Source organism: Dromaius novaehollandiae, chromosome W, assembly GCF_036370855.1.
Source record: "Dromaius novaehollandiae isolate bDroNov1 chromosome W, bDroNov1.hap1, whole genome shotgun sequence".
Lineage (NCBI taxonomy): Eukaryota > Metazoa > Chordata > Aves > Casuariiformes > Dromaiidae > Dromaius > Dromaius novaehollandiae.
In genome coordinates, this window is record NC_088130.1 from 59,896,448 (window position 1) to 59,913,002 (window position 16,555).

The 16,555-nt window shown below is 41.8% G+C and overlaps 1 protein-coding gene across 4 annotated transcripts in view; it reads right to left on the minus strand.

Moving 5' to 3' along the window:
- LOC135323470 (protein unc-13 homolog B) overlaps positions 1-16,555 on the minus strand; it is a 218,247-nt gene that overhangs the window by 145,137 nt on the left and 56,555 nt on the right. For all 4 annotated transcript variants that reach the window (XM_064500800.1, XM_064500799.1, XM_064500801.1 and 1 more), the window contains one exon: positions 7,684-7,906. In XM_064500800.1, coding sequence (XP_064356870.1) covers positions 7,684-7,906 — 223 coding nt within the window. The remainder of the gene's footprint in view (positions 1-7,683; positions 7,907-16,555) is intronic.

The following is a 16,555-nucleotide window of genomic DNA, read 5'->3' on the forward strand; positions in this document are numbered from 1 at the left end:
TCTGGCCATCACCTTCACTTTTAACAGTCAAGTCTTGATTATTGGGTGTGTTTTCATTGGAAGAGATGTGAAGAAATCCAGAAAGAAAACCTGCTGTGTTTTTCTTCTGCGTATCATCTGCGCTTGTAGTTTCTGGCATTCTACCAGAAGAAACGGATTCAACTGAGCTGTCATTTAAGCCTGCTGCATTTAGTCCTCCTCTCAATCCTCCTTTTACGTTTGTAGGTTGTTCTGGAGCACTCTCAGTTCTCTGCTGCTCACCTGCAACCTTGAAGGTACCAGAGGCACTCTCCTGGTGTTTATTTCTGTTTACCTGGGCACTAGAAGGGTTTTCTTTATTAATATTTTTTGTCTGTACAAGTTCCTCCTTCTGGTCTGATAAATTTGGAACAGAGCTAGACTTTAATGAAATGGAATTTTCTGAGCTACTGCTTCTGTGTTCAAGTGAAGAAACGCCACTAGAACTCTGATGATTTCGTTGATCCTTTGAAGCTGCTAGATTTTCCACAGAAGAAAATTTAAACAAAGAAGGAATAAAGCCTCCTTTCTCCTTTGTACTTTCCTGCTTGTCTGAAAAACCCAACCCACTGAAGAAAGGAAGCTTCCCAGGGAAAGGAAATGAATGTTCATCATTTGATGAACTGTTTCGTCTTATATCCTCTTCAGACTTGTGGCCTTTAAAAAGCCCTGGAGTACCTTCTTTTTGTCCTAGTTCAGCAGAAGGAAGCAACAACTGACTGAAGGACTTCTTGAGTGGACCAAAAAAGTTATCAGATGCTGTAGCCTGATCTGGAGGCTGTGAATGAACTTCCACATTACCTCTACTTTGCTTGTTTCCCAGTCCATGATCTGTAGTATGCCGATTCCCTATGGGATTTGTAGGATGCTGTTCTCTGGCAGTGTGTGCACCCTCTTTGACAGTCATGTCTTGCTGATTGGTAACAGGATGCAAATCTGACTGCGTTTGTGGCACATCCTGCTGCTTGGGAGCCAAGAGACCATCAAAATTGGCTTTCAGACTGAAGGAACTGACCGAGTTTGCAAGCCTGCCAAAGATTGAAGACACAGAAGTGCTATCTGTGTTTACTTCTGCCTCGTTTCTTGTCTCACTTGTCTGTATTTCCGGAACAATATCGTTAGTCCTGGCTGCCATCTGCCCAGACAGTCTCTCACTTAAGTTTGTCTCATCAGCTTTCACATGGCTGTCCTCTTTGGCTTGCTCTTCTTTTATGACTTCTTGTTTTGGCACTTCCTTCTCAGAGAAGATCTTTAAAGGATTAAAAATGCCTAGGACAGAGTTCATAACTGAATGCTGGTTCTGCTGGCTGCTGGTGGCAGTTTCTTGTGACTGCTGAGGACGATGTGTCGTGGAAGCCTTATCGTTCATCTCCGTGGTTTCTGGCTTGTTGGAGTTTGCATCTGGAGCTCTTTTATCATCACTTATCTGGGATGGTAGCAAAGAGTGAATGGAGAACTTGGTGTCAGCTTTACTATCTGCCATCGCTCCAGAAGATGAACTCTCACATTTGGGCTTATTAGGAACTACATTTGACATTCCACTTTCTGAGGGGTTTCTGCTTTCTGTTTTCTCCGGAGTGGAAGAAACAAGCTTTTCAACAGAGGCTGTGAACTGCTTTGTGCTTGATCCCATCTTTTCAGTCAAAGAGCTGAACAGGGAATTCACTGTATTCTTCACACCTGACAAGTCCGGGAGAGATTCAGATTTGGCTTTGCTAATCTCTGTGGCAGGAAGTTTGGTCTGCTCAGACTGCTTGCCCTCTACTGAATTACCAGCATTATCCTGCTTCAGTGACACGCTCTCAACACTTTTTTTGGTCTCCGGCAATGTACCAAATTTGTTGATCTCTTCCTCTTTTTCAGCCAAGTATTCCGAGACCGTCTCTACTAAACACTGAAGTTCATCCATCGTGTCTACATAATCCTCACTGGGTTCTTCAACAGGAGAAAGCGTCAAGTCTTGCATAGGATAATTATGCTTGCTTCCTTTAGTCCTGTGGTTTTTATCGCAGCTAGCCTTTAACTTGGACTCTGAGTTTGGAGGGCAATGAACAGTGAAGTCTCTCAAAGGGCTGATGTTGGCCTCACACCACGTTTGTGAAAGCATAGCCAGTTCCTCCATTTCATCGTCTGAAACAGGCGAGTACTGGAACTCGTCGGAAGCGCTGCTGTCAAACTCCTCGAGGATATCCAGGGGCACAAAAGCGTCATCCGACTGCCCCGTATGTTTCATGTCTTCACTGCTAGTGAGGTGAAGTGAGCCCTCGGGGTTCACTCCCTGCTTGTTGGGCAACTTGCCACTTTTAACCATCAGGCCATTTTTGTACGGGCGCAGGATGGGATAGGCAGGCAATTGTTCTTTATTTTCAGAGCTGCTAGTATATTTTCCAGTTCTATCATATACTGGAAAAACATTGTTAGGTTTGGAAGTAGTTGGCACACCATTGAAATAAACCGTTTTCTCCCTAGGAAACTGCAGGCCTCCATTGCTTTGCAGGCTTATTTGTTCACTCTCATCAAAATTACTGTATCTCAGCTTCTTTTTCCTTCTCCTATCTATTGTATCATATTCCTGAGGATACCTAGGGACATCTAAAGATCCTGACTCCACACACACATTCTGGCAATACCTCGATCTTGCACAGTGATTAAAATTTTCCCTTTTGGAGAGAGTTTGTGTCTTTTTTACTTTTGTTTCCTGCCAGCTTCTATTTTTATGGCTCTTTTCTAAGAATTCCTCTATTAGCAGTTTTCCTAGCTCTTCATAGTTACTCTCCTGTTCTTCTTCTCCATCTTCAGAGTTAAATGGAATGATCCTGACTCTTTCATTTCTAGCTAGAGATCCTTGTCTAAGATGAAAAATAAAGGGGGTGGGTGGGAAAGGAAGAGAGGCAGCAAGAAGAAGAAAAGGAAAATAAAAGTTAAAAAAAAATCTTTAAAAGGACAGTTTCAATGGGGGAAAAAATAGTAACGAAAAGCATGCATTAAATAAAGGAAAATTAAAATGAGGAACAGTCAGATATAACAAAACTAAAAGCCTGTCAATCTACCAGCATTAAATTTCAATCAAACTGTCAAAAAAAAAAAAAAGAAATAAAAAGAAAAAAAAAGCAAACTGGGTTATGATATTCCACCAGTTACATTTGCAAAAAATTAACAAATGCCCATTTGAGGGAGAGCAGCCTTCTGTGATCAGTTGAGGGCACATAGCCTTGGCTGTACCAATACTCTGCTAATCGGCATTTTTCAGCACGCTGAAAAAAGTCACTTATTACAGTAAGAGGACTACTTTAAGATACAGTGCCCACACACACCATTCCACTATGCTGTGCCTGCGTTTCAGTCACTCTAGGCAGGAGACCTTGTTTTAGCAGTATTCATACAGCACACAGGCACCTTGGTTCTCCCGAGGCTGGCTAAAGAGCCGAGAACACGTGCAAAGCCTCAGCAGTCAGGGGACTGCAAGGAAAAAGGGCCAGGGACAGAAGGCAAGCTTGTGCACACGAACAACCCTAGGAGTGCTGGCTACTGCAGCCACTGTTTTGCGGCTGACTGCAACTAGGGAGAACTGAGCTCATGTCTCGGGACCCTGCACAGAGCGAGACTGGACCATTTAATGGGTTATTTGAGTTCCCAAGCCTGACAGAGATACATGACAGTTTGATCCTTTTCTGCTCTTTTCCAGGGGAAACTTGCCCTCCAGCCTGCTGCCCACATAGGTGCAAAAAGTGACTTTTCCCCCTCCCTCTAAGGGGGCCCCTACCAATGTAAAGGGAAAATCCTCACGGTCACTCCCCTGTCAGAAGGCAAAACAACATATTAGTGATGGATATTAGCCCATCAAAAGCCTCAGATGCTTTCCAGGGTCTATACTTCCCCCCTAGTATGCCTCTAAACAGACTCAGCAATCCAAACTTGCCCACTGTGGGAGAATGGGTTACAGCAGCTAGTTTTGCTATCAAACCAGCTGAGCTTCCTAGAATCCCAAGTAAGTGACCCTTGGGATTTCTGGATTAATTCCTAGGCCAGGATCAGAATTACTGCAGGATTACCTCCATTTCCCACCACCCCCAATGCCAGTAGCAAGAAAGCTTCCTCCTTATCTAAAACTTCCAGGAAGAGTTCTTGGCAGCCTACATAAAAATGAATAACCACATAGAAAGTGGATGTAAAAATCTAAAAGATATGCAGAAGAAAAGAAGGAGCAGAAAGACACACGTCTTGACACTGCAAGAACAGAGCAAGAGACGGGAAAGGGAATATGGGCACTGTATGAATACTGCTAACACAAGTCTGTTCACCCCGAGAGCCTGAGTTGCCTGAGGCACCCCAATATAGGATGCTGATGGGCTAGCACTGAAAGAGAAATGGATCATTGCCTTCTCACTACTGCTGGTTTAGGGCTTCATTTCCATCAGTATTAGCTAACTTACACTAATTGGAAAGATACTCATTACTTCAAATGAACCCTGTTATACACAGTTTAGAAAATAGCCACATCCTTCCTGCTTGCAAATTTAAGCCAGTAATGGAAATGTTTATCATTAAAAAGCTAATGAAATTGAGAAGACTCCCAGGGCCACCACAGTTGCTGGATCAAGCCCTTCCAAGTCTCAACTGAAAGCAAAAGGAGCTACATGAATGCATGAAGAGCCATTAGCTGTAAATGCTGAACTAGCAATTGACTAATTTAGGCATCAAAGAAACTACTTCTGTTTGTAATTGAGCTCCCCTTTGTAAGAGTTTCCCCTCCTACTCTACAAAGCATTTCTGTTACAAAAAAGGAAAGCAATGAGGAGAAGTCCAACACCTAAGAGAGAGGACAACAAGGTGATGACATCAGGCCAGCACTGAACTACCACAGATCTGAAACACAGGCAAGGCAAACAGCAAAAAATCAGCTGAAATACCTCACAAGACCACTTCACAGCAGCAATAGCAAGAAGACAAGCACGTAGGCTGCAAAGAGGTTAACCCACCTATCGGACAGATCTAGAGAGTGCCTGCTCTCGAGCGAGCACTGGAGGCTTGTCATTTGACTAGACTCAGATGTAGATTCTGGGTCAGTTCGGCCACTCACAGTGGAATCTATGCTATCATAGCGCCTTGGAAATGAACAGAGCGAGAGCAGGGAGACATGGAGGACACACGGTTACAAAGTGCTTCCAAAAAATGAACTTTGCAAAGAAAAGTCAGAGCTTAAAAAAGGAAAAGAAATCTGTGGGGAAGGTGTCTGCTATTCTGAAGTTGAACTGGCTATTGGGAGCAAAAATACTCCAAGGACGTTCAGGAACAGTATTTGTTATCCTCAGTGCAGAGGTGAATAGAATAAATGTCCCTCTATCACAGGAACACAGTCACCTTGAACAGCCATTCAAGGTGAACAGGAGAATGAGAACTTTTCCAACCAAACCAAATGTTGTTAGAAAAAAACCAGGTGTTAGTAGAGCCAGTTTCAATTGCAGCATTTTGACATAGACTAGTTTTCACACAATTCAAGACAGGTTCCAGCAGAACTTTGTCTGGTTCCTTTGGGTCTGCCCAAGAATCTATAACAACTATTCAGTCATTTCCTCAGCAACCATGAACAGGAGTCTGCCAGGAATGCTGGTTTCATCGAGTGGCTCCCTGGTCCACGGCACTTCTAGCTGCTAGGAGCAAAAGTCAAACACATTTGGTTTTGCAATACTCAGCCACAATTGAGTTTTAAAAATATTAAATAATCAACTGAGTTCTGAAAATAGTTAGTGTCTACCGAAATGCCTCTTTTCAGATTACTCTAGTTAGAAATACATTCATGGTAAGAAAGAAAACCCCATGTAGCTTCTTTGGAAAGCATAGTGGCATGTCCTAAGTATTAAGATTAAATATGTAGCAAAAAATCTTGCTGGGCACCTGGAAATTGCATGGGAGAACAGCAATGCTGAGAGGGAATTGATTACCATCTGGGACTTGTTTTCCTGGATTGAAAGTAATTTTAGACCAGAACAGGCTACAAAGCATTCAGCTTTTAAATAAAGTTTATCAGTCCCGACACTTTCATATGGATACATTCAGGAAATCAAAAACAAACAAAAAAGCACAATATTTCATTTTGTTATTCCTTAACAATTCAAATCAGAAGTGATTCTTTAAAAGGGCATGTTACAACCACCACATTTATCTATCAGATAGGGCTAGAAGTTCACAGCCCACTCCAGGCAAGGTTGGCTATGCAAGTCTCTTTCTGTTGTCAACACCAGCTGAAGAAGTAGCATGGCTGCAGAAATATCCAGCCGCCACTGACCTCCCCAGTCTGAGTGCCCAATACCTGCTATTCAGCTTGGCCCATCCATAAAGAAAAGGTTTCAGTTCATTACCACTGCAAACCAATAGCACAGAACAGCTTACATGAGAGTCTATTCCTTGCATTAGGCATTTTAGGAAAAAACGGTAAGAATGACATGCCACATTACAGTATATGCATTTTTGGTGGCATATTTGTCTCTGTTACAGGAAATCCTAATACAAAGGACAACATTAAATGCTACTATTAAGTCAACTTCAGCTTTCACCAAAGAATTTTGATTAGCCATAAGCCAAAAAAGTCAAAATTTAGCCTCAGCCATTCACTGAGAACAACTGAATCCAGGTTCAGGTTTCACGAAACAAGAACATTCTTATGGAGAAGGATGAGGTAGAACGAATCAGTTAAAATGTGTAAAACTTTGCACCTCCAACTCCGACAGTGTTTAAGCAACTACCTCTTCCTTCCCACACTAGAAGCAGAAGCAGCAGCATGCCCTGGTCTACAGATCCACTCCTATCAAGCTAACTATTATTGTCTAAGTTCTTCTTTCTGCTTTCCCTTAACACTTACTCATCTTTTACTTTGAACAGCATTCTTCTTACATTTGTACTACTCCCAGCACAACCAGCTCCAGTTCACAATCATTTGATCCTTGTAAGTTAATGGTCTCATGCTTAATATTGGGGTCAGACAAAAGCGGTTGTGAAACTGCTGATTTATGGTTAAAAGGCCCCAAGACTTGCATGTTTGTCATGAGCAAAAAATCAACCCTATAGCGAAAGAAGTTACTTAAGAAGGTGAAGAAAGTTAATTTAAAGCTGTAAACTATCTTTCATACAGACAAAAAATAAAGATAAAAATCCAACAACCTTGCATGGTAACTGAAAAAAATTAGCAATTAAAGACCTTCTCCTTGAATATGCTGCAGGGGTAGAGCTAATAGAAGAACAGGAACTAACCCAAAAAAGAAAATACATCTGCCCCCAACAAGAGGAAACTTATAAGAGGATAACACTGTCAGACTATGTTTCACTGGCTTCGGAGGCACACTCATACACTGGTACCAGAACAACCATTGCTAAGTGTTCTGGCCTTCAAAAGGGAAATAAAAAGAAATTAAAAAGAATAAATGACCTCATACTTCAGCACATATTTAAGAGGTTATTTACTAAACTGCAGAATCTGGGGTAACACATAGCCTTATACATTCATCTTGGTTTACAGCTGAGTCCCAGTGTGAGCAAAGATATATTGTACCTTCTCATTTCAAGCCTTTCAGAGCCCTTGAGCTGTCCTCCTCTGCTAGCACAGCAACATCAGGTTCTGCCATAGAAGATAAATAGGAAAAGAACAGCTACCCAGAAGACAGTACCCACCTGATGGCCACATGCTCCTGATAATCCAGATCATAGTTTTGTAGTGAGTCAGCACAGGATTCCCGCAAGACCCCTTGCTGCTGCAGGCGCGATGGCACGGTGAACTGGTGCACGGAGGCATTGGGCTGTGCAGTCGTGTGGTACGGAGGAGGAATGCTGTTACTTGTCTCACTGCGATAGTCACTGTCTCGATCATCCACAGCACTGTCAGCATCTTCAAAGGCTGAGAAACAAGAGTAGCTAAGGGCACAGCTCTCTAATGCTGCCTTGCTGGGGCAGTGAAGCCCATTTAGATTTTAGAAAGCTACAAAAAGAGGCTATTTCTACTATAGATGGGTCTTCACCTGTAGCTGGTTATCACCTGTGGTTCTCTCAGTGTGCACTGAGGAATTCCAGCGATTCCATACCCTCCTTTCCCACTTCCTATCAGAGGAACTTACTTCTCTCTAGTCATTCTTAATAAGCAGGAGATTAAGAATTTTTTTTTTAATTCAAGAAAACCTTCAGATTCTTTGCTGCTGCCGAAATGAACATTTAGATGTTGGAGAAAAACATTCCCTCATGGAAAAGGGCTCTTGCCTGGAAACATTTCTGCCTTTTCACCATAATACCATCTCTTTTCAGCATCCTTAATCTGTGTTTTAGGGGGCTGAGGGGTGGGGAGGACTGTTAAAAGTATTAGTTTTTAAAGCTAAGAGAAACTAATGAAACAGTAGGAAGTTCAGGGCAGTCAGTAGGAAAATGAGAAGAACTGGGAAAGCAGCTCTGCTCATATGCAATTATTGCTTCTTCCAGGGAAAAAAGTGCCACATTTAACACACCAAGGTAGGTTAGCTTGTTAAATTTAGTAGTTGACACTAAAGACAACCTTCACAAAGGGGAAAAGCTCCCTTCCCATGAGTCCCTCTCCCTGGAGAAGCGCCTCTGCTTGCTAATCCTTCAGAAAAAGAGAACAAAGAGTTATACTGAGGAAAGCTGTCAAAAATACAATATTGGTACAGGGCTGCGTTTGGCTGTGCAGAATGCAAGGTTAACTTTGCAAGCTTACAGTGAAATAAAAAACACTGGTGAGTTAGTGGAGTGCACCGTTAGCATGCTTGAAACAAAGGAAAAATAAAGATCAGCCATTATTCACCACGTCTGCCACCAAAAGCCTGCCTAAAAAGGACAATCAAATTAAAGCACCCTCTGGTAAGTTATTCAATGGTATGTGCCCTCATCAGCCATTCACCATGAGTCTGAGCAACGAATAAAGTGGAAGTGCTGTCTGTTTTCATGCCATTTAATTAAAAAAAGTTTAACTGCTGAAATTCCAGACAGACATGATGCACAATGATGGCACACCTTTTTCTCCTACCGAAGCTTCATGCCTCTCCAATTCAACTTCTACTTTTTATCTAAGGTAAAGTCTGTTTGTTGTTAGTGATCTTTTCAGTTCCTTTACAATAGAGCAAGGTTACATCAATGCCCTACAGTGGATGAAAAAGCAGAAAACAATCCCAATATAAAACATGTCTGCACATCTATAAACTGCTGGGAGTGTGTGGGAAGCTCTACCCTCTTAAGCACAATCAATTCAATTTGATTGTCCACAATGAAAACAGAGATAAGACCCCTGCATTTTAGTAATCTAAATGCTGCATAGCTCTTGTCAGTCTCTAGTCAACTGAATAAAAATAAATAGTAAACATATATTGCTTCATTTGACTTTATTAAAAACAAATGTCCATCAATTTAATACAGTTGAGTGTCTAAGAGAAACACTGATGATTTGCTACACAAAAATGATTTGATATGCCAAAGTGCCAAACCCTTCTGGAAAGTACCATATTTTCAGTCTGTGGAGTGAGGGCTGAGCTATTTGTAGATCACAAGGCACACACCATCCTCAGAAGCGTAATGAGCTATTACTCAGAAGAGCAATGTCATTGCTGAGCACTTGAGCCATTACTGTCTAATGCACAATAATTACTTTTGTTGGGACAGAAAACACTGTTTCACAAGAGCTTTCTAATGCCTCACTTTGCTGCTCAACTAATTTCTTTTTTCCCATCAAATATAACCCTCATTTAAAGCAAAGCTTAGATAACTGTGGTATGATGCAAAGTTCTTCCAGCTGTGGCTGCATAATCATGGTAAGCTCTGGTAAGAGCAGCCTGCTGCTGCACAAGGCAGTCCCACATCTGTGTGCAATGTGGCCTTGCGTTACTGCTTACTTTGTGCTGGCTCCAGCATCTGTGTCCCTAAGCACTGGGCAGGATCAGAGATCTCCCCCAACCCCCCCCAAGCCAAAACCCACTTTTGGATTGTGGCAGAGGCTAGTTTCCAGCCTAAGCCAAGTTCCTGACAGTTCACAGTGGGACAGTGCAGGGGAGGTGGCAGAACATGCCACTGGATGACCAGCAGGCAGGTGAAGGACCACCTTCTGCAGGAGTTAATGCTTAAACCACTTTAAAGCAACTGTAAGGCCACTATTGCTGTTCTGCTTAATGCACTCCAGTGACTGCTAATGACCAGTCTAACATCAGCGAGCCTTGCAGAGTGCACTACCCTGCTATATCGAACTAAAGAAATATATGACAAGTAAAATTCTCCACTCTTAGTTGGAGCATGATCATGGGCAGATATTCTGCTCCTTTTCTATAGGAAAGGTGATACAGATTGTGGCTCAGAAAGAGGATTTCCCATAAGAAACAATATTTCTATATCTAAAAGTAGTAGTCTAGCTTAAATGTTAATCAAACATTTACAGCATGTATGATTATAAAACTTGGCACCAGAATTTCTCCCAGTTCTTACGAATGTACAGCATGAGGAAGTCTCTTGGAGGTCATCACACAGAGTGCCTCCCTGATGACAGGTTTAAAGCATACCAAACCCCACCACAAACATCACTGAGACAGGAACATGCTGTTTCTCTGATATATGTGCCAGCACCTACAGCATCTATAGCTGTTAATACCAGGCAGAAACCCTCAGCAAGAACTGACTCAAATAACAGCCAGCTCCAGAAGCTCCAGAAAAATGGCCAGGTGAACTGCATCTACCCTATGATCAGTCTCACTTTACTTAATCCAAGTGCTCACAAAGACATTGCTCAGCCTGATTAAGAGCACCAAAACCTGGCCCTTATGTGGCTTATAGAGCACATTATCTCTGCAAGGGAGTTTACCATGAAGTGCCTGTACATGGTGATGACCTCATTCATTAACATGCTTGACACTTAACAAGTTTTATTTAAATAAGAGACTGACAAGAACTTGCAGAAGCAGCTTTAGGGGTGAAGTAACCCTCTTCAAAAGAAAGGATCAGATACTACAGCTCATGTTTCAGCAAAATATCCCTCATAACACACAATGATGTATTAAGTTTAAGCACTATCTTCTTCAAACAGATGATCCACCGAGCCTTCCATAAGGAAAGCAGTAGCTTAACCTCAATCTTTGAAAATCAGTTCATTCATCACAAGAAACATAACAATAAACACAAGTAATCATTTTATCCCAATTTGAGAAGTTTCACATGTACCAAAGAGCTCTCAAGGGATGAAAACAGTATGTCTTTGGACCCAGTGTCTAGAGAGTGGGGGGGGGCTGAGGCTGAAGGGCAGAGCAGAAGTATGCTGCTCATGTTTAATAATTGAATATTCATGCATATAGGCCACATAAAAAGAAAACCTATCAGTCACATCACACAGTAGGATTTTTACAAACAGAGTGAGGAAAACCAAGAAAAGCGAAAGCAAGATGTGCTCAGAAAATCCACTTCTCTGAAACAAACTGCATCCCAGAAACACTATCCCTTTCCCCAACCCTGAGTTCTCATACCACAGTCGCAGAGCAGAATCCTACAGTTTTTAATATAGTGATCTCAAAAACACTTTCCTGTCATGCCTGCTTTGCTAGTCAGACTTGACTTCTGCAACTTTCTTTACATCCTGCTTCAGGACAGGAAGCAAAGGTAACAGCAAAATTTTTACAGGCTGCTGGATGAATGCCCTTCCAGAAGGGCTTTTTTAAGGACCAATGCACAGCAGGGGCTCCTCTCAAAAGTTTGCATTCAGTTAAAACTGCTGTATGCTTTTCTAGCAGTGATGTCTCATCTGCCATCATGAGGGGGGTTCAATCTCTAAGCTTAGCTATGCTTCACAAGCTAGAGCAAAAGCTTGAAGAACAGCAGTAAGTGTACACCACATGAGGTCCTCAGGAAGTAGGAGGTTAATGCAAGGTTCTGCATCCCAAAGACCCCACCACTTCTCCAAAGCAAGCCATGGAGCTTCCCACAGCTTTTGTCTACTTTTAAAAGAACAGGGTAGAAGAGAAGAGGGCATACTGACTGAATGCACTGCTTTCAGTCCAAGGCCAGAAAAGCTCTCTGCCAATTCCACAGCAGGTCCTTCCCAGCCCACCTTCGCCACCGTGCATTCGACTTAAATTGCTTTTTACAAAAGCCTCTCACAGCTTCTTTCCTTAATCAATCCTTGGGACCCAACACTCCATCCTCACTGAACCGTCTGTCACTTCCGACGGTTATGTTCCCTTTCTGAAATCTTATAATTCAAAATCATGGAAGCTGAAGGAGAACTAGTGAAGTAATAGGGGGGGAAAAAAAAAAAAAAAGAGAGAGAGAGACCAGGGGATCTTTCTGAGGCTCTTCTACAGCTCTCTCTGTGCTAAAAACTGAAAAGCTTAGCAGCAGTGATTTAAATGAAATTTTGCAAGTCATTAATCCTTCCTATTGCCCTCACTACTTAAAAAGCACACTAGAAATTTAAGTAATATTCAGTCTTCAGTCTGAGGGCTTTCATAATCTTATTTTTCCCACTTTAGAAAATGTTTTCTTCAGCTGAAACAGCCAACAGTCAAGAACTCAACTGACACTCAGAGGTGCAAAGAGTGCCTTTAGCACCTACCTTATTTCTTTATGCCTTTCCTTTTCTTAAAAGGAAATCAGGTCAGCAGCACAAGATGTCCCTTTGCTCTAGGCATGCTTTGTCCAGCCAGCAAGGCTCTGGACTGCAGCACTCTTCTTGCAAGAAGCTCTCACTAGGAAGAAGTCTGCCAACCTGATGTTTCTGCTGTTTCCTTCTCAAGTGCTGTTCTAAGTTTATAACTTCATGTGGATTTTTCATGATGTCATTGAGCTCATGGAGTTGGCTTGGGTACAATTCATACATATGCAAACCTGTCTGACCCCATCAACTAGTCTCCTGCTGATAGAGGCTCTCACAACTAGAGTGGCAATACAACTGGAGAATAGGAAAATTCACCTTCTGTAGAAAAGTTTTCCCAAGTTTATCCTAGCCATAGAAACATTTAGCAGCCATAGAAAAACTAAAGCTTGCTACACACAAAATGCAACAGACCATACCTAAAAGTGTTCTTCCCTACTCTTCTGTGGCAATAATCGATCTGTATGGGCCAGCTACAAATGCTGGTCAAAGCCTGTCCTCAAGGAAATTCATAGCATGATTTCAAGGAGAAGAGCATAGAAAGGAGGAAGCGGAGGAAGGGAGCTCCATGAATACCAGTCATTTCTGAAAACTCCACTCTAGAGAAACAGGCGAAGTACTCTCTGCACAAAACCCCTAAAATCTCTGACTGACCAATACCTAAGCACCCCCACTGCCCCAAACACACAAACTGGCAAATTAAGAAACACTGTTTAGGACACTGATCTTTATTGTCTTCAGTAGTAAACAAAAGTCTAGTTAATTCTCAATTATCCTACCACATCTTTGAGAATAAGCCCAAACAACAATGGAGACATTCAACATTAACAGTGTGAGGAAGTCATTCAACACTGTCAGTGCCCAAAGAACTTATGGTTTGATCAAAGACCGGAGAACAAGGAGGATGAGGGATGTTACAAAAGGAGAGATGGGGAAGCTCTGGTAGAAGCATTCTAGAAGGCAGAACAGGTCCATGGTTTTTCCTTATTTAGTTGGATATAAGGCAGATCTGAAGGAAGAAACACAAGTTAACAAAAAGCACTGTAACACTGGCTGGACATCAGACTTTAATTACTTGGCTGCAGTAAGAGTTTCCTCTCCATATTCTGTCAAAAATGGAATAGCATCAAGCATCATTTCCCTGCTTGCAGCAGTTACAGTTGCTGTTCTTTACATGGTCCCCTGAGCAACACGCTAGCTTTTTGTTTTGACACAGGGAAAAAAAAAACACCTTAGTTTTAAGGCTGATGGAGCCATCTCTGGAGGTCCTACAGGCAGTAGAAACCATGCACTATTGCTTAAGCAGAAACTTTGCCTGTGGAACTTCCTATAAAGTAAAGATGCTTCTTGCAGGTTCTTCAGGCAAACTAACACAAACCTTGAGCTGCAGGGCCTCTGCAAAAGTAATCACACCAAATAGTCTTCAGATGCAGTCCTCAGCTCTACAGGTCATAGACAGCGGTATCCAAATTCTACCTTTTCTAGGCTGCTGGACATGAGTTAAAGCAAAGCCTTACCACTTTTGCTATGACACTGTCCCACTGAGCTCAGTTATACTAGAACACCTGCAACACTTCTGTCACACTGGCGTTCACTAGCCATTTCCTCTTTTAGATTTGTTCCTGTATGTAGTGCTTGGTATATCTGTGTTCACTCCCAACATATCTTGTCACCTTAATAAAGCAACCATTACAGATTCCCTTCTGTTTTTTCAGTTACTTGAAGATGGATTTGGGTTTACATGGGTGGGAGGACCAACAGAGAAAAGCATACAAGCAGAAAATCAGAATCATCCTTATAGGAAAAGAAGAATATCCCAGTTCTGCTTTCTTACCCCTCGAATTCCAGTTAGAGCGAGTAACTCATTCAAAACATTGCCAAAACAAAAGCTAAATAATGAATAAAAATGAGCAGACAACCACTCACACAAAAATGAAGTCTCAGTGAAAGTCAAAGAAAATACAACAGAATAGACTTTTTATATGCATGAATATTCCCATTTTCCTCATACTGGAGCATGCTGCATCACTGTAGGATCAGGAAACTTGCAAGAAATTAAACTGTTACGTACTCAGCTGCTCTCCCCATCCGAAATAACTCCAGTTGCCTGGGTGTAACACATATGGCAGCAAAGAATAAGAATGGAAAAAGAAAGCTTAGAGAAGCAAACCACAACCATACTTCCCATGCATTTAAAATGCCTGAAAAATGTAAGACAATTTTGCTTTACAAATACAACATTAAATTTCTTTTGGGGTTCACTGTTCACTCTTAAGTTTGCTTATAAGACTCTGAAGATTAAGACTGCTATAAGCTCTAGGAATTCTTAAACTATCATACATTTATTAACACAAGCAGACAAAATATTTATCAACACTCTACTTTGCAAGAGCAGTTAAACATTGTACTTTCTAGTACATTACCATGATTACAGACAGGACATACGAAAAACCAGAGTCAGGAGGGGAGACTGCCTCAGAGCAACACCCGAATTCTAGTCTGAACTCTGCAAATTGACTGGCAAAAGTTGCTTCATGTTTCTACTCCTGCCCTCATTCCAGAGCAAAGATAACTCAGTGGCAAAAGTGCCACATGAGTAATATTAGCACAAAAAACTATCTGCATGCATGTAAACTAGCATAAATGAAGAGTGTTGTCTTAGCCAGAGAGAGAGACACTGCCACAAAACTTGGAGCATCCCAAAGATGCAAACGGTAATGAGTTAAATCTACAGCAGTAAGCAGATCTCCGCACACTGTAATTAAAGACGACAACAAACTTGTGCTAAAGCTAAACAGCAAGCTGGTAAGTGAGCCATTTTATGCTTTTTCAATATCCATGTTGTCACCCCAAGGCGATATCCAAGATGACGGCAGCAGCAACCTGCTACAAATACCCTTCAAAGCAATTTGGAAGCACACTCAAAACTTTTAACACCAGGAAAAGTCTCAGAACAAGCATTTCTACAAGCATGTGCAAGAATCCTTTCAAAAGTGAAGTTCACAAGTGTGTTCATGCAGAAGTGCAACAGGCAATAAACACAAATTCTTCACATACGGGCGGAGAACTAGCAAAAGCCTTCCTCCCTAGCTACCCTCTCTAGCTACCAGGCAGGCACATATTTTCCAGCAGGAGATAGCTTAGAGGATGCAACACACCACTCCTCCTGCCCTCAAAACAATGCCCACAAAGTTAGAACGGACTATTCCTTACTTTTAGCTATAAATAAATAAATAAATTTAACAACCAAAAAAAATCCAAGAAACCTCCTCCCCTAAGAAAAAAAAATCACCCTCAGACAACCACTTAAATAAGCAAAACTTGATGCTGGTGAGTAACCCGGCTTTCCACAAGTTTAGTCCATGTGCACATTTATCACAGAGAGACTGGTGTCACTTCAATTCCATGAGTGAAGAAAAGGTGGGCAGATTTGGAATACCCTGGGCGGGGGGGAGCTAGGGTTTAATATTCTCTCATCTGGGAACAAATGGTGCATCAAAGCTACAACCAGGCTGTTTCTTCCCTCTGAGTATAAAAGGTTTACAAACCAATGTAATTCCTCAGATACACTTCAATACTTGCAGGGTCCCTGGACTCTAGGCTGGCAGTTTGCCAAATAAAGCCATAGCTAAGTTTAAGCAGGACTTCTGTTATCTAGGAGAGCTTCAGAAGCAGGACATTCCCTTACGACTCCTGGAAGAGGAGGCAGAGAAAACAGAAAGCCACGCATGTATGTTGGGTTTTTTGTCATTAACCTAAGCAGCTCTGACCAAGTATGTGCTTGGAATAAATGTGATATTTTTTACCAGTTTATCTAAAAATTCCACATATTAAACTGATACAATGTTGAATGCATGCAGTGTCTATGGAAAATAAAAGGTTATTCCTGTCCTGTCTACAGGAATAACAAAGAAAAAACTT